At 45.7% G+C, this 18,944-nt stretch overlaps 1 protein-coding gene across 10 annotated transcripts in view; it reads right to left on the bottom strand.

Annotated features, from left to right (window-relative positions):
- The window catches only part of prdm10 (PR domain containing 10), a 385,295-nt gene that overhangs the window by 219,691 nt on the left and 146,660 nt on the right, over positions 1 to 18,944 (bottom strand). For all 10 annotated transcript variants that reach the window (XM_069894370.1, XM_069894369.1, XM_069894366.1 and 7 more), the window contains 2 exons: positions 17,142 to 17,214; positions 2,302 to 2,419 (listed from right to left, as the gene is read on the bottom strand). In XM_069894370.1, coding sequence (XP_069750471.1) covers positions 2,302 to 2,419; positions 17,142 to 17,214 — 191 coding nt within the window. The remainder of the gene's footprint in view (positions 1 to 2,301; positions 2,420 to 17,141; positions 17,215 to 18,944) is intronic.

Genomic DNA, 18,944 nt, shown 5'->3' with positions numbered 1-18,944 from the left:
GTCGGGGATCACAGCGGGGATCTCGGGCTCCCGGGCAGGTTCGGTGATGGCAGTGGAGAGATGTCGGGGATCACAGCGGGGATCTCGGGCTCCCGGGCAGGTTCGGTGATGGCAGTGGAGAGATGTCGGGGATCACAGCGGGGATCTCGGGCTCCCGGGCAGGTTCGGTGATGGCAGTGGAGAGATGTCGGGATCACAGCGGGGATCTCGGGCTCCCGGGCAGGTTCGGTAATGGCAGTGGAGAGATGTCGGGGATCACAGCGGGGATCTCGGGCTCCCGGGCAGGTTCGGTGATGGCAGTGGAGAGATGTCGGGGATCACAGCGGGGATCTCGGGCTCCCGGGCAGGTTCGGTGATGGCAGTGGAGAGATGTCGGGGATCACAGCGGGGATATCGGGCTCCCGGGCAGGTTCGGTGATGGCAGTGGAGAGATGTCGGGATCACAGCGGGGATCTCGGGCTCCCGGGCAGGTTCGGTGATGGCAGTGGAGAGATGTCGGGGATCACAGCGGGGATCTCGGGCTCCCGGGCAGGTTCGGTGATGGCAGTGGAGAGATGTCGGGGATCACAGCGGGGATCTCGGGCTCCCGGGCAGGTTCGGTGATGGCAGTGGAGAGATGTCGGGGATCACAGCGGGGATCTCGGGCTCCCGGGCAGGTTCGGTGATGGCAGTGGAGAGATGTCGGGATCACAGCGGGGATCTCGGGCTCCCGGGCAGGTTCGGTGATGGCAGTGGAGAGATGTCGGGGATCACAGCGGGGATCTCGGGCTCCCGGGCAGGTTCGGTGATGGCAGTGGAGAGATGTCGGGGATCACAGCGGGGATCTCGGGCTCCCGGGCAGGTTCGGTGATGGCAGTGGAGAGATGTCGGGGATCACAGCGGGGATCTCGGGCTCCCGGGCAGGTTCGGTGATGGCAGTGGAGAGATGTCGGGGATCACAGCGGGGATCTCGGGCTCCCGGGCAGGTTCGGTGATGGCAGTGGAGAGATGTCGGGGATCACAGCGGGGATCTCGGGCTCCCGGGCAGGTTCGGTGATGGCAGTGGAGAGATGTCGGGGATCACAGCGGGGATCTCGGGCTCCCGGGCAGGTTCGGTGATGGCAGTGGAGAGATGTCGGGGATCACAGCGGGGATCTCGGGCTCCCGGGCAGGTTCGGTGATGGCAGTGGAGAGATGTCGGGGATCACAGCGGGGATCTCGGGCTCCCGGGCAGGTTCGGTGATGGCAGTGGAGAGATGTCGGGGATCACAGCGGGGATCTCGGGCTCCCGGGCAGGTTCGGTGATGGCAGTGGAGAGATGTCGGGATCACAGCGGGGATCTCGGGCTCCCGGGCAGGTTCGGTGATGGCAGTGGAGAGATGTCGGGGATCACAGCGGGGATCTCGGGCTCCCGGGCAGGTTCGGTGATGGCAGTGGAGAGATGTCGGGGATCACAGCGGGGATCTCGGGCTCCCGGGCAGGTTCGGTGATGGCAGTGGAGAGATGTCGGGGATCACAGCGGGGATCTCGGGCTCCCGGGCAGGTTCGGTGATGGCAGTGGAGAGATGTCGGGATCACAGCGGGGATCTCGGGCTCCCGGGCAGGTTCGGTGATGGCAGTGGAGAGATGTCGGGGATCACAGCGGGGATCTCGGGCTCCCGGGCAGGTTCGGTGATGGCAGTGGAGAGATGTCGGGGATCACAGCGGGGATCTCGGGCTCCCGGGCAGGTTCGGTGATGGCAGTGGAGAGATGTCGGGGATCACAGCGGGGATCTCGGGCTCCCGGGCAGGTTCGGTGATGGCAGTGGAGAGATGTCGGGATCACAGCGGGGATCTCGGGCTCCCGGGCAGGTTCGGTGATGGCAGTGGAGAGATGTCGGGGATCACAGCGGGGATCTCGGGCTCCCGGGCAGGTTCGTAGATGGCAGTGGAGAGATGTCGGGGATCACAGCGGGGATCTCGGGCTCCCGGGCAGGTTCGGTGATGGCAGTGGAGAGATGTCGGGGATCACAGCGGGGATCTCGGGCTCCCGGGCAGGTTCGGTGATGGCAGTGGAGAGATGTCGGGGATCACAGCGGGGATCTCGGGCTCCCGGGCAGGTTCGGTGATGGCAGTGGAGAGATGTCGGGGATTGGCGATGGCCAATACAAGTATTCTGCTGATGCTAATGAACTGCTTAAAACCATTTCTCAGTTATCTGAAAAATGCAGTTAACTGATACATTTCCGGTCTTGAGTGTTTCGGATACTTGGAAACTTACTGTATGACATTAACAAGCAAATTAAAGAAGAGTCAAGAGAAGAAATGCATTCATAGCTGTACCTGCTGTAGTAATCCAACTTCTCATCATGCATGTTGAGATGTTGCTGGAGCTGTTCAGAGCTGGTAAAGCGACGGTTACACTCATAGCAAGGCCAGTTTTTCTCCTGGTCTCGGAGAACTGAGGAAACAAGAAACAGAAAACACATTGTTGACTGACCATTGGCTATAGAACACTACAGCACAGAAACAGGCCCCTCGGCCCTTCAAGTCTCTGTCAAACATTTTTGTTCTGCCTTATCCCACTGACCTGTACCCAAGCCCACAGCCCTCCATAGCTCTACCATCCATGTACTTGTCCAAATTCTTCTTAAAGGTTAAAATTGAGTCCACATTCACCACTTCAGCTGACAGCTTGTTCCACATTCCCACCACTCTCTGTGTGAAGTAGTTCCACCTAAACTTTTCCCTTTCACTCTTAATCCATGACTTCTAGTTTGTATCTCACCTACCCTCAGTTGAAAAAAACCTTATCTACATTTACTCTGGCTATCCCCTCATAATTTTAATTACCTCTATCAAGTCTCCCCTCATTCTTCTACGCTCCAAGGAATAAAGTCCTAATCTGTTTAACTTTCCCTGTAACTCAGTTACTTAAGTCCGGGCAACATCCTAGTAAATCTCCTCTGCATTCTTTCTATCTTTCCTGTAATTAGGTGACCAAAATTGCACACAATACTCCAAATTTGGCCTCATTAATGTCTTATACAACTTCACTATAATATCCCAACTCCTATATTCAATACTTTAATTTTTGAAGGGAAATTTTTATAAAAATATAAGAATCAAAATTTATTGCCATGAACATGTCACAAAATTTGTTGATTTATGGCAAACAGTGCAAACATTCACATGAACCACCTTACAAAATATAAATAAAAATAGTGCATGAAAAGTCAAAGTAAGGCCGTGTCTTTGGTTTACTGATGATTCAGGAACTTGATGGCAGCAGGGAAAAAGATGTCCTTGTGCTGCTGAGTGTTTGACAACAGAGTGAAGAGGGCATGGACTAGGAAGTGGGGTTCCTTGAGAATAGAGGCTGCTTTTTTACGACACCACCTCTTGTAGATGTCCTCGATGCAGTGAAGTCTGGTGTCTGTGATGTTAACAGCCCTCTGAAGTTTTTTCTTGTCCAGAACATTGGCATCTCCATACCAGAAAGAGGTGACCAGCCAGAATGCTCTCCACAGTACACCTGCAGAGGTTTTGAGAGTCTTCATTGACGTACCAAATCTTCTTAAACACCCCACGAAATATAGCCACTGGCAAGTCTTCTTCGTGATTTGATTGACATGGAGGCTCCATTTTGATACCATTATAAATTTTCATTTAAAAAAAATTAATCTTAAAAAAAAACACATATAAAGGTAACACAGGGATATGTGACAATCATAACATCAGGGGTAACATACAAAAATACAACCAGTACAAAATGATAGATATAAAATTGTGCTTGGGAAACAAATTCTCAGACAACATAAAGCATACACATTACTAGACACCCTAAAAAGCCAATGACCAAACCAAGTTCTGATTCTGGATCCTGCGTATAAGGGCAACAGGGTGAGAGAATGGTCATTCACAACTTCTAAAATAAAACATTTCTCAATTTATAGAAGCAATTGTAATTGAGTACCAAGTTCACAAAGATTTGCTGAAGTAACTCAGCCGATCAGACATTATTCATGGATAGAAATGGTCAATGTTTTATGTCTGAACACTTTATCGTATTTTTAAATTAAAATATTTTGTAAAATATATAAAAGGCTTCATATAAAGATTTGATAAAGGATACAGACCTGAAACACTGGCTGACCATTTCTACCTGTGGATGCTGTGTGACCTGATGAGATCCTCCAGTAATTCTTGGTCTACTCAAGATTCTGCAGCTTTTGTATTTCTTTCTTGTAATTGACTGCTGAATGGTGAGAGATATGGATTCCTTTAATTCACTGAGTATGTGGGACATTAAACAATGTAACCAGTGTCATGCCCAAATCCCTTTAGTATTTTATTTTAGATGTACAGCACTGTCACAGTCCTCCCTGCCTGCGTGCCCATGTCCTCCAAGCCCCCCCAATTAACCTACCACCTGGTACGTTTTGAAGGGTCAAAGGAAACCGGAGCACCCAGAAGAAACCCACACAGACACAAGGGGAACATATAAATTCCTTACAGACAGCATCGGATTCAAATCCAGGTCATTGCGCTGTAATAGCATTGCACTAACTGCTACACTAACCATGCCACCCCAAAAAAATTCAAAATTTTAAAAATAGGCCTAATTGACATACGTGTAGAACAATCAGATAATCTCTACAGTTTAAACATTTGTTGTTCCACTTGTTACGAGCCCAGAGGACCCCAAAACCCAGCAGCAATAGATATTTACTAAGACAAATGGTTACTTAAACAAAAGTTGCTTTTAATTATCTTTAAACATGAAAACAGAATTACACTTTAACTTACCACTATTGACTTAACTAACCTAACTTAACCCCCTTCTTATTCTAATGTGTGTGTAAGTTCAGAAAAGTACTTTGATTCACAGGCCAATCTCACTTTTCATTCCTCCAAGTTCATTGGTTGCAGACAGTTCTTATACTGTGCACAGAATTTAACATTTATAAAGTTCACCAGGCTTTGGTGCTTGAAAGGTTAATGGTTACCGTTTTCAGAGAGAGAGATTTGTTGTAGGCTGGACACCCACAACTGATTCCTTTTTAATCAGCCACTTCAGTGTCTTGCCGACGAAACTTGCTCCTTCAGGGATCTCCAGATGATAACCTCTTTCTTTCAGGTCACCACAGAGATCCTTTTTGTTTCTCTTATTTCAAGGGGAACATTAGACAACTAATCCTCTTGTCTTTGACCAGGCTGAACTAAGCACTCACATCCTGTCTTCCAAATGGAGTTTTCCACAATCTTGCCAGCCTGTCCTTCTCCAGTCCCAGCTGCTGTTACTGTCTGTAACACTGCAGAACTATGTGTGTGTGTGTCTCTCTCTCTCTCTCTCTGAGAGAAAACCTGTTATACTCTCTCTGCTTGCAAAACCACATGACCCTCTTAGAACAGCAAGTTCTACTCCAGAGAGTCTGCGGTTCTGACAAGTTCTTTCACCTCTTGCCTTTTTGTAAACAACAATCTATTAGTGAAGTCTCTTGGGCATTCTCCAAAGCCTTTACAAAGGCTCTTAGTGCCGATATGTCTAGCATTAGCAGAGCTCCAGTATTTTAAATAAAATTTGTTTTATAGTGTTTATATGTGACCTATACTAAAAAACCTGCCCCAATTTATCTCCCAAAAACATATCTATATACAATACAAACACAACATATCTGTCATACGCTCCACTGATAAATCTATATTTTTTGTGTTTCATTCGGATTTCCAAAAACACTGCTGATGAATTACTTGAAAACAATCATTACTTCAACATAGATCAACGTTCCAAACAGTTTTAGACAAGGTTTCAAAAATAATAGAGGTTTTGCACAGGGATGTTGAGAGATAGATATTGGCATGAACAGTAGTGAGAAACCCCCTCCTCCTCTTCAAACAGTGTCAGAGGATTTTGTTCTTCCTCTCCTGCCATTCAATGTCTCAGCCAGGAGTCTCATCAATCAGGACAGAACTTGTTGGTGGTTTATTAACTTCAGGGGCTTATCACAACTGTCATATCCAGACCAAAACAGAATTAGGGAATCTAAGAAAAGCCTGATTGGTTGTTATATATTGCTACACACAATAATATTGATCCAATGTAAGAAAGAAACATTGCGACCAGACAAGAGAATCCATTATCAAGTATCAAAAAAAAAACTGGGCACTTCCACGTCTCTTGCCACAAAGCTTTCTATGCCTTCAACCTGACAATTGCAAGAATGGGAACAGAAACCAAACATTCAATGCCAAGATTCAAGATTCCTTAATTGTCATGTAATAAAACAAGTGTAATATTACACCAAATATGCTTTATGCAGAAAGATTCGCCATCTGCAGAAAATGCCAGGTGCCTCACAGTCAGAGAAAGAGAAGCAAAAGAGTGTCCCCTCTCCTCACCCTTCCCCCCCACCGAGTCACCAAGTGTCCATGGATTTGCCTTCAGAGCTCCCATAGCTTCCACAGCCACACAACCTTCAGTCCAAACCATCAACAACCCAAGCTCCAGATCCAAACCTCTGACACAATCAGGAAGTCTTCACCATCCTCTGCAACCTCTCACATCCCAGTTACAATACCTGGTAGTCCTTCACCCAGTCTTAAGCTAGTTTCCAGCAGTCCGGTGCCTGGTGTGAGTCCTTTTATTGCAGCTGCCAGCAGCCTATGCACTTTTCAGCCACAAGACCCCTCACTGGTTCACCCCCCTGGTCACTATCCAATAGGGTGGTCTCTTTTGCATCTCCTTCTCAAACTGGAGTGGAATTCCCATTATCTGGTTGCCTGCACCAATTCCCTGCTTCCCTAGAGTCTGCAACCCCTCGAGGCTGCTGCCGAACATAGGCACCACCATCTTGGGCCCTGACCCTGTGGTCACAGGATTTTAAATTAAACTATTACCGGCTCCTTTAAATCTTGTACGGAGCTGTCGGTAGTTGGACTGGAGAGAAGAACCCTTTGGAGGAGCACTGTCTCCTCTCCTCACTCTCCACTGGTCGGGACCAGCGGCAGGGCTGCCATTGCAGCAGTTCCAGCAGAGCCACCATTTTTTTCAGATTTTTCAGATTTATTGTCGAAGAACATACATGACATCACATACAACCCTGAGATTCCTTTTCTGCTGGCAAGGCAGAATGACCACTTACTGATAGTGCAAACAAAACTGTGCACAGAATACACAGGTATAGAAATAAAGAGCTGTAAACAGGGAACGAATGTAAACAACCCGACTGTGCAACACAGAGGATTTTTTTTAAAAAATCAATAAAGTGCACAACTAAGAGTCCTTAAATGAGTCCCTGATTGAGTTAGTTGTTGAGGAGTCTAATGATGGAGGGATAGCAGATGCTCCTGACCCTGGTGGTGGGAGTCTTGTGACACCTATGCCTTTTTCCTGATGGCAGCAGCAAGAATTATGTGTGTGCTGGATGGTGTGGATCTATGTTGATGGCTGCTGCTCTCTGACGGCAGCATTCCCTTTAGATGTACTCAATAGTGGGGAGGGGTTTGCCTACGATGTCCTGGGTTGTGTCCACTACCTTTTGGAGGGCTTTATGCTCAGGGGTATTGGTGGTCCCATACTAGACTGTGTTCCACCACATATCCACAGAAATTTGACAGGGTTACAGGTGTCATACCAAACCTACACAAACTCCTGAGGAAGTACAGGCACTGATATGCTTTCTTCACGATGCCATTAGTGCATTTGGTCCAAGTAAGATCCTCCAAAATAATGACTCACAAGAACTTAAATTTGATCACTCTCCACCTCTGATCTCCCAATGATCGCTGGATTGCATACCTTCGGCTTTCTCTTGCTGGTCAACATTCAGCTCATTAGTTTGCTGACATTAAGTGCAAGGCTGTTGTTGGTGCACCATTCAGCCAAGTTTTTAAACTCCCTCGTATATGCTGACTCATCCCCTTCCTTTATACAACTCACTACCGTGATATCATCGGCAAATTTGTAGATGGTGTTATTGTTGTACCAAGCCACTGGTGTAAAAGTTAAAGTATAAAGGTTAAATGCAGCCCTGTGGTGTTCCGGTACTGATGGAGATTGTGGAGGTGTTCTTATTGTGGTCTGGAGGTGAAGAAATCCACAATCCATTGACACAATGGGGTGTTGAATCCCAGGTCTTAAGAGTTTGCTGATAAGTTTTGAGGGGTCAATGGTGTTAAATGCCGAACTGCAGTCATTAAAGGGCAGCACGGTTGGTGTAGTGGTTAGTGCAACACCTTTATAGAGTCAGCGATGGGGACCGGACTGGGGTTTGAATCCGATACTGTCAGTGGGAAGCTTGTACGTTCTCCCTGTGTCTGCGTGGGTTTTCTCCAGGGACTCCAGTTTCCTCCCACTGTTCAAAACGTACCGGGGGTGTAGATTAATGAGGTGTAAATTGGGCAGTACGGACTCGTGGGCCGATGTATGATGTTCTTAATTTACTTATTTTTAAAATTTAGACCTGCAGCATGGTAACAAGCCATTTCAGCCCACGAGTCCATCTTTACGGTCCAGGTGTTCAAGGGCTTTGTGTAGAGCCAGTGAGATGGCATCTGCCTAGACCTGTTGCTACGATAGGTGAACTGGAATGTATGCATATCACAGTTCAGACAGGAGGTAATCTGCTTCAACATCAGCCTTTCCAAACACTTCATCACTGTTGATGTAAATGTTACTGATCAATAGTCATTAAGGCAGGTTACTGCACTTTTCTTGGGCATGATTGATGCCTGTTTGAAACAGGTGGGTACCACTCCCTGCTGGAGTGAGATGTTGAAGATATCCGTGAATACATTGGTAAGCTTGTCAGCAAAGATTTTTAAAACTCAACCTGGTACTCCATCCGGGCCAGATGCTTTGCATGGATTCATTCTCCTGAAGGTATCATGAAACTCATCCTCAGGTACAGACAGAATGTGATCATCAGGGGACGTGAGGGTGTGGAGGGGTGGTTCTTCACTGTTTCTGTTGTCAAATCAGGTGTGGAAGGCATTGAGTTCCTCTGCCAGCGAAGTATTGTCATCTGCTACTTCACCGGATTTGGTTTTGTAGCAGGTTATGGCATTTAGGTCCTGCCACAGCTGTCGGGTGTCCCTTGTTGTTTCCATTTTCAACCAGAATCTACACTTTGCCCAGGAGGTAGCTTCTCGCAGGTCACACCTGGACCTTCTATATTGATCTGGATCTCTGGGCTTAAATGGCTATGATCTGGCTCTCAGCAGGTTTCATTTTTTTTTCCAGGGCTTCTGGTTGAGGAAAACACTGAATGATTTGGTGGGGACACACTCATCTGCAGATATTTTGATAACATCTGTAACAGCCCTGGTGTAATCATTCAATCTGCTGACTTGAGGAAGTCCCATACCCACTTTTCAGCCTCTTGAGACCTTCTAGCTGTTCTGATCTCCAGAGCCTCTCTTTTTAGGCTCTGTGTTTGAAAGCAGAAGGAGCACATCAAGGTGATCAGACTTGCCAAAATATGATCTTGGGAAAGAACGGTAGGCCTTCCTTATCTTGGTGTAGCAGTAATCGAATGTGCTGAGACTTCTGCTTCAGCAAGGTACATGCTGGTAGTAGCTCGGCAGAATTTTCTTGACGTAGGTCTGGTTAAAGTCACTGACTAGGATTTGTAGCTTATTGGACTGGGTCCTCTTTTGTTCACTCACCACACCATGCAGCTCCACAATTGCCTGTTTGTAATCAGCATTGGGAGGGATATAAACTCTGATGAGAATCACCAATGAGAACTCTTGGGGTAGATAGAAATGAGATTTGCTCTAAGGCAGTAGAGCAGGAGGCTGACCTAACTCCAATATCTGTGCACCATCCAGTATAAATGAAAAACCACACATCTCTTCCTCTCCCTTTTCCTGAATCCAAATTCTGATCCAATCTATGCATGGAGTCTGGTCAGATAGCTGTATTCTCTGTTAGTCAGGTCTTGGTGCAGCAAACAACTGAGAATTTTCTTGACTTTCTCTGATAGAGCAGCCTTCCCTCAGGTCGTCAATTTACCCTTATATTTGGGGAGTTTCTATGACAGACTACATGTCTTTGAGTCTTTTTTGAGCAATAAAATCTATGGCACAAAATCTGGGAAGGGAGAGAATAGGGGAGCTGGAGTGCTAGGGGATTCTAGAGTTACATGAACAGATAAAATGTTCTGTGGAAGAGATTGAGAATGCCAGACGGCATGTTTCCAGTGTCCGAGAAATCTTAGATTAAGTTAATGGCATTCTCAGGAAGGAGGATGAGCAGCCAAATGTGCCGTGGTCCATTAACGTGGGGAGAAAGGGTGTTGAGGATCTACAGAGAGTGCAGGGAGTTAGGGTTGTGATCTCAGAATTGCTACCCATGCAACCTGCTAGTGAGGTTAGAAATATGAGGATAATGCAGTTTAACATGTGGCTAAAGAGGTCAACCAGTTTACCTATCTCGGCTGCACCATTTCATCGGATGCAAGGATCGACAACGAGATAGACAACAGACTCGCCAAGGCAAATAGCGCCTTTGGAAGACTACACAAAAGAGTCTGGAAAAACAACCAACTGAAAAACCTCACAAAGATTAGCGAATACAGAGCCGTTGTCATACCCACACTCCTGTTCGGCTCTGAATCATGGGTCCTCTACCGGCATCACCTATGGCTCCTAGAACGCTTCCACCAACGTTGTCTCCGCTCCATCCTCAACATTCATTGGAGCGACTTCATCACCAACATCGAAGTACTCGAGATGGCAGAGGCCGACAGCATCGAATCCACGCTGCTGAAGATCCAACTGCGCTGGGTAGGTCACGTCTCCAGAATGGAGGACCATCGCCTTCCCAAGATCGTGTTATATGGTGAGCTCTCCACTGGCTACCGAGACAGAGGTGCACCAAAGAAGAGGTACAAGGACTGCCTAAAGAAATCTCTTGGTGCCTGCCACATTGACCACCACCAGTGGGCTGATATCGCCTCAAACCGTGCATCTTGGCGCCTCACAGTTCGGCGGGCAGCAACCTCCTTTGAAGAAGACCGCAGAGCCCACCTCACTGACCATAATTCACCAATTTTCCCTTGCATCCGCTGCAACCGTGTCTGCCTGTCCTGCATTGGACTTGTGAGCCACAAACGAGCCTGCAGCTGACGTGGACATTACCCCTCCATAAATCTTCGTCCGCGAAGCCAAGCCAAAGAAAGAAGAAAGAAGAAGAAAGAAAGAGGTGGTACAGGAGGGAGGGCTTCAGGTTTCTGGATCTTTGGGCTCTATTCCAGCATGACAGTTTGCATCTGAACTGGAGGGGGAACTAATATCCTTACCGAAAGTTTTACTACTGCTGCTCCGAGGGGTTTAAATATAAGTTTTTAATTTAAAGCACGGTAACAGACCCTTCCAGCCCACGATCCCATGCTGCCAAATTACACCCAATTGACCTACAACCTGGTACATTTTAAACTAGAATCACAGGGGGATGGGAACCAGAGTGCCAGAACATATAGTGGAGTGGAGGAGGGAAAAGATAACGTGAAGACTGCATGTAAAGTCAGAAATCAAAGCGTTGTACGATGTGGAAACGTTCTCAGGTGCATCCATTTCAATGCAAGGAATATTGTGGGAAAGGTAGACGAGCTTAGAGCATGGATTGGCACATGGAATTATGACATTGCCGCCATTAGTGAAACAGTTGCAGCAGGGACAGGACTGGCTGCACAATATTCTGGGGTTCTGAAGCTTTAGACACAATAGAACAGGGTGGAAGTAGGAGGAATGAAAGGGGAAGGAGTGGCATTGCTCATCAGGGAAAATATCACAGCTGTGCCTAGGCAGAACAAACCAGATGGCTAGTCTACTGAGGCTATATTAGTGGAGCTGAGAAACAGGAAAGGTATATGGTTGTATTATAAACCACCCAATAGTCAACGTGAATTAGAAAAGCAAATCTGTAGAAAAAAAGCAATCAGTTACAGGAAGTTATGATAGCAGAAGATTTTAACTTTTCATATATTGACTGGGACTCCCATATTGTAAAAGGGCTTGATGGCTTGGAGTTTGTCAAATACATTCAAGAAAATTTTCTAAATCAATAAACAGAGTTACCAACCAGAGAGAGTGTAATACAGGTATTCGATCCTATATGCGGACATCTAAAATCCAGAAAACTCCAAAATCCGGCAAGTGGGGACCAGCGGTTGGGGGTGGTGGCCGAGGGACTGGCAGTCGGGGGAAGGGGGAGACTGCCGAGCGGCCAAGGGATCGTGGTTGAGGAAGACGGCTGGGTGGCCGAGGGACCGCAGTTGGGGAAGGCGGCCGGGCGGCCAAGGAGGCCTTCGGGTGGCCAAGGGACCACAGTTGGGGGAGACGGCCGAGGGACCGTGGTTGGGGAAGACGGCCGAGGGACCGGCGGTTAAGGGAGACGGCCGGGTGGCCGAGAGATCGCGGTTGGGGGAGGCGGCCGGGCGACAGTGGTTGGGGAAGACAGCCGAGGGACCAGCGTTCGGGGGAGGCGGCCGAGGCAACGCGGTTAGGGGAGACGGCTGGGCGACTGGAAAGGGGTGGGGGTGGATACTGCAGCACAATTTGGGTGAGCTTTCCGAAATCCAGAAAAACCCGAAATTCGGAACACACTGTCCCCCACGGGTTACGGATAAAGGATTGTGTCCCTGTACTGGATCTCCTATTAGAGAACGAGACAGGACAGGTGATAGAAGTGTGTGGAGGGGAATATTTTGAGTCCAATGATCATAATGTCACTAGATTCAACTTAATTATGGATAAAGGTAGGTCTGGTCCTCAGGTTGAGATTCTAATTTGGAGAAAGGCCAATTATGAGAAATGGGAAAAGATCTAGAATGTGTAGATTGGGATAAGTTGCTTTCTGGGAAGATGAAATTTTGTTTGTATGTTCCTATCAGGATTAACGTCAAAGTTAACAGGCAAAGGGAACCTTGATTTTTGAGGGATATTTGGGATATGGTTAAAAAGTGAGGGGTGTGTGACAAGTATAGTCAAAAAGGTAGAAATGAGATACTTGAGAAGTACAAAAAATGCAAGAAAAAACAAGATGGAAATCAGGTTACAATAAGACATGAGGGTGCTTTGGCGGACAATGTGAAGGAAAATCTTAAGGGTTTCTACAGGTATATTAAGAGTAAAAGGTAAGTATGGGGCAAACTTGGTCCCCTTGAAGATCAGAGTATGTAATACATAGCTATGTAAGAAGAGATGGGGGAGATTTTAAATGGTTTTTTTGCATCAATATTTACTCAGGAAATAGGCAGAGAGTTGAGGGAAGTAAGGAAAACAAGCAGTGAGGTCATGGAACCTCTACAGATTAAACAGGAGGAGGTGCTTGTTGTTTTAAAGCAAATAAGGGTGGATAAATCCCCAGGGCCTGATAAGATATTCCCTCAGATCTTAAGGGAGGCTAATGTAGAAATTGCATGGGCTGAGCTCAATAGTGAGCCACTGGGTTTTGTTTTGTTGCCATCCAGAGAAACATCCATTCCTCCTAACTTTTTGCTTTCCTTAAGGTGGAGAAATTTCCAGGGCAAGTTGAGATGCCAGTTGAACAGATTATGGATCAGTATATGGAATTATTATGTTGTGGCCATTAAAGAAACATGGTTGATGTCAAGACAGGATTGGCTGATGCAGGTACTGGGATTTAGATGTTTTAATAAAGATCGGATGGGAGATAACATGTGCCTTGAGGTGGAGGAGGTTAGGAAGGTCCTAAATTAATACTTTGCTTCAGCATTCACCAGAAAAATTAACCTTTGTCAAGGTGAGGTCAGAATAGAACATGCTTATGTGCTTGTTCTATTCTGTTGACATGATGAAAGAGCTAGTGCTGGATCTTCTTAAAACATTAGGATTGATAAGTCTCCAGGACCGGGCAAGATATTCCCCAGGTTGCTATGGGAAAGGAGGGGAAGAAATGAATGGGGTGTTCGCAATGAAATTAGCTTACTCCTTGAACACAGGACAGGTGATGGAGAATTGGAGAATGGGAAAAGTGCTCCCCTTGTTTAAAAAAGGTAACAGGAAGAATCCTAGGAATTACAAACCAGTGAATCTTACATCAGTGGTGGGCAAACTATTGGAGAGGATTCTCAAGGACAGGATTTATGAGCATTTACAGAAGCACAGTCTTCTCAGGGATAGTCAGCATGGCTTGGGGAGGGGAAGGTCATGCTTCACAAGTCTAATTGAGTATTTTGAGGAGTTAACAAAATAAATTAATGAAGGTAGGGCAGTTGATGTGATGTCGATGGATTTTAGTAATGCATTTGACAAGGTCACTCATTGGAGACTCTTTTAGAAAGTCAAGAGGCAAAGGATCCAAGGAACCTTGGCTGTGTGGATTCAGAATTGGTGCTAGTTGGAGAGTAGATGTGGATGGAAAGTATACTGCCTTGAGATCAGTGATTTATGGAGCTCCACAGGGATCTGTTATGGGACCCCTGCTCTTTGCGACTTTTTACAAATGACCTGGACAAAGATGTAGAGGATGAGTCAGTAAGTTTGCAGATGATATGTAGGTTGGAGGTGTTGTGGAAAGTGATGAGGGTTGTCATGGCTTACAACAGGATACAGACAGGCAGAAAAGTAACAGATAGAGTTCAATCTGGATAAGTGTGAGATGATGCATTTTGGAAGGTCAAACTTGAAGGCAGAGTATATGGTTATGTTAGGATATAATTCAGCCTTCATAAATCAAAGTATTGAGTACAGGAGTTGGGATGTTATGTTAAAGTTGTATAAGACATTGGTGAAGCCAATTTTAGAGTACTGTGTGCAGTTTTGTATAGGAAGGATATCAATAAGATAGAGAGAGTGCAGAAAAGATTTATTCAGAGGTTGCCCGGACTTCAGGGACTGAGTTATAGGGAAAGGTTAAACAGTCTGGGACTGGGGGTGATTTGATAGAGGTATTTAAAATTATGAGGAGGATAGACAGAGTAAATGTAGATAAGGTTTTTTTCCATTGAGGGTGGGTGAGATTCAAACAAAAGGGCATGGGTTAAGGATGAAAGGAGAAAAGTTTATTGGGTACATGAGGGGGAACTTCTTCACTCAGAGAGTGGTGGCAGCATGGAACGAGCTTTCAGCTGAAGTGGTAGATGTGGGCCCAATTTTAACATTTAGGGGAAATTTGGACAGGTATTATGGATAGGAGAGGTATGGAGAGGTATGGATTGAGTGCAAGTCAGTGGGACTACAGAATAGAGGGGCCGAAGTGGCCTGCTTCTGTGCTGTTATTGTCTATGGTTCTATGATACTTAACAGTGTGGAAGAATGTTGCTGCGCAAGTTGATGAATTAGTTAAGAAGGCCCATGGTATACTGGGTTTCATAGTTGGGGGATTGAGTGCAAGAGTCATCAGGTAATGTGTTTAGTTCTGATCCCATCATTACAGAAAGGATGTGGAAGCTATGGAGAGGGTACAGAAGAGATTTATCAGGATGTTGCCTAGATTAGAAAATATACCTTTTGAGGCAAAGTTAGCAGAGCTAGGGCTTTTCTCTTTGGAGCAAAATTTAATAGAGATGAATAAGATTATGAGGCACAGATAAGGTGGAAAGCCACCATTTTTTCCCCAGAGCGGGAGAAACAAACACCAGAGGACATCTGTACAAAGTGAAGGGAGGGAAGTTTAGGCGACACATTAGGAATTTTTTAAAAAACAGAGTTGTGGGTGTCTGGAATACATTGCCGGGGTGGTGGGGGAGGGTTAGACAATTGGGGCACTTAAGAGACTCTGAGACTGGCACATGGATGAAAGAAAAAGTGGGTTATAAATTTAAATTTAGACATACAGCATGGTAACAGGTCATTTTGGCCCACGAGCCCATGCCACCCAATTTAGACCCAATTAGCCTACATCCCCAGTACGTTTGAATGGTGGGAGGAAACTAAAGCCCGAGGGGAAAACCCACGCAAACACAGGGAGAACATACAAATTCTTTACAGACAGCGCAGGATTTGAAACACAGTCCCGACACTGGCACTGTAAAGGCGTTGTGCCAACTCCTCTGCCAACCATGCTGCCCCAAAGGGGTGAGGTACGGAGGGATTTTTTTTTATAGGTATATGTAGGTCGGCACAACATCGTGGGCCAAAGGGCCTGCATTGTGCTGTAATGTTCCATGTTCTATGCATCTCCAACTGCTATTGTAGGTAAAGGCTAAGGTTACCATGATTCTGACGGAAATTAAACATGGGTCAGTTTACTGCCAACCCGAAGTCCAAAGTGCTTTTACATTTCAGCCTACTTTGACACACTAAAACTCACCAGGTTCAATTTTCCACTCTTTTTCAAGTCACATGTTCGAACAAAAAGCAAAATACAAGTTTGTTGGGGGTATTATCTGCTAGACTAGCACTACCTTGCTGTCAATCAAATTTCTTCTGTACTGGGGAACAGAGGTTCCTTGGTGTGCATCCATGGACTCTTGAAGGCAGCAGCACAGGTTGAGATCCAAGGTACATGTGCCTTCATCTGCTCCCAACTTCTCAAAAGTCTCCTGCAATCTTTCAAAGTCCAATGTCACAATTCATCTCACCTGACAACATTTGACCTATCAATGAGTATGTGGTGAACAAGGGGATCACTTGGTCATTCAATTTATTTCAGTCTTTCTATCCTGCTTTTATATTATTAAAGGTGGATCAAAGGGGAACAAATTCTGAACAATTCATAATGATAAGAAAGCATAATAAGAGGCCATGCATAATCTGCTCAAGAGAAAAGATAAACAGTGTCCCCAGCCGTATGTGAAGTGAGGATGGAAACAATATACTCCGAGTAAAATTGTATGTTCAAGTTCCCTGTTGGTAATGTTGGCCGCTATTTGAGAAAGAAAGAGTGCACAAAATTGTGTGCCATTCTGATGATAAGATATTAAACACTAGTCGTGTTTACCTCCTCTGATTCTGTACAAAGAGCAGACACATCTCTTCAGAGTGCATACAATATTTATCCCTCAATCAACAGCAATGTTGTGCTAGATGCAAATTGACTGTCATGTGTCAACAAAATAGTAGTCACTTCTTTTCAAAAGTAGTCCAATGGTCACATAGGAAAAGGTAGGTTACCACCTTTTTCCTTCAGCCACTGCAGTTTGAAGAATATGCTGGCAAAGACTGCAAAGCTTTCTCACACATCATTTTGAGCAACAGAAGCAGTCACTCACCCTTCCGTTCTTCTTCTGATATATCATGAATCTTCTGCTCCACAAAATCTGCATATGATGCTGCATACCATACCTGCAAGTACACACAGAGCAATGTCAAGAGAAACAGTGTCTGCCTTAACAACCATCAAGGCCTGAGGAGTTGCAAAAAAATCCATCTTTCTGTTGTAATTAAATAAAGTATTTCATTACCATAACATAATGAAAATCAAAGATTTGCAGATGTTAGAAATCTAAAACAAAAACTGAAAATGCTGGAAACACTCAAGTCAGTACCAACAAAGGATCTTCAACCTAAAATTTTACTCGGCTTCTCTTTTCACGGGTGATGCCTTACTTTCTACAGCATGTTCTGTTTTTGAATTAAATCCATCAGCCACCTGAGCTCCAGATCTAAACCTCTGATATGGTTTTCACCTTTGGTTCCTGGATTTTACTAACATTCTGAATTTTCATCTTGCCAGCTTCTAGCTCTCCTGCCTTAAAGGTATTAGCTGTGCAAAAACGAAGTTCCTTGACTGATAAATGAGCCGAGGTGATGAGTGTCAGCAAGAAACCACAGCCAATCCCATACACTTCCAGCAGAGTTCACAGCCTACCTCAATTTTGGGAACAATCAAGCACAATAACACTTCCAAAGGCCAGTGTCAACATTTTCCCATATCTGCTCCCTCAAGAACCAGGAGCAGGAATTGCCGAAGATTCTACCACTCATGGTTGATCTGATTTGGACTCATTTTTAAGATTGCTCACAAACTTGCACTTGTCTTGAGGCCAAAAATATATTTGTTGTGGTCCAATATTTTTCTGTGAGAGCTCTCTGGGGTGCAGAGCACCTGATACAGATCTAAGCAAGAGTCTCCCACACAGGCCATTATCTGGTTTCTCTTTACTGAGATGGCTGAGTTGCAACAGCAGTTCTGTTTATGGTCAGAGGATTCCTTCTCAAAGGCACATTACACCTGAACTTGGGGTGGGGGGGCGGGGGGAGTGTGATGGGGAGTGCTGAGTCAATATTTCTGGCAGGGAGATTTGCTGGATTTTCCCAGAAAATGTTCAACAAGTCTGGCAGAAGGCTGAGATGCAACTGGAACTGAAAAGGTTAAGGAAACCAAGGAAGGCAAAGGAAGTAAATTGAAGCAGTACATCATGATGGAGGGAAAGCGCAGAGGGATCTTGCAACCATGGAGGTCTCCTGCAACCGTGGGATCTGTGGCCAAGATGGCAGCACCTGTGCTGGTCAGTACACCATGAGGGGTTGCACACCTGTGTCTTTTGACTGAAGCCTTTATTTCTCTATAAGGCTTGATACTTGGATTACTTCTTCAACCTCTGCTCACTGAAGACCCTCCAACCTAAGTCTCTGTCCCCTCTCTGACACTGGTCCACTCCCGCACTGGGCACTCCACTTGAGCCTCCTTTCTTTTAGTGGCTGCTGGCTCAATCTCCCTCAGTAGTCTCTCACCAATCACTGAGTCCTGGCTCCTGCGCTCAAGAGAACGTTTGGAACATTTGCCTTGTCAGTTGGGACATTGGGGTGCCATGTTGAAGTTGTACCAGATGTTGGTACGGCCCATATTTGGAAAATAGAATGTAGTTCTGGTAGCCAAGCAAACAGAAGGATATTATAAAACAAGAAAGTATGCAGGAGAGGCTTACAAAAGTTATTGCCGGAATTAAGGAAGATGAGCTAAAACATACAAAAGATTTTAGATCAGTTGGGAAGTGATGTGGTGAATGGACTTTAACTACAACAAGTACGAGGTGATGCACTTTGGTGTAAAACCAGTCTGGAATTTTCAA

Source organism: Narcine bancroftii, chromosome 8 (genome assembly GCF_036971445.1).
Source record: "Narcine bancroftii isolate sNarBan1 chromosome 8, sNarBan1.hap1, whole genome shotgun sequence".
Lineage (NCBI taxonomy): Eukaryota > Metazoa > Chordata > Chondrichthyes > Torpediniformes > Narcinidae > Narcine > Narcine bancroftii.
This window is presented reverse-complemented; position numbering and strand designations above follow the sequence as displayed.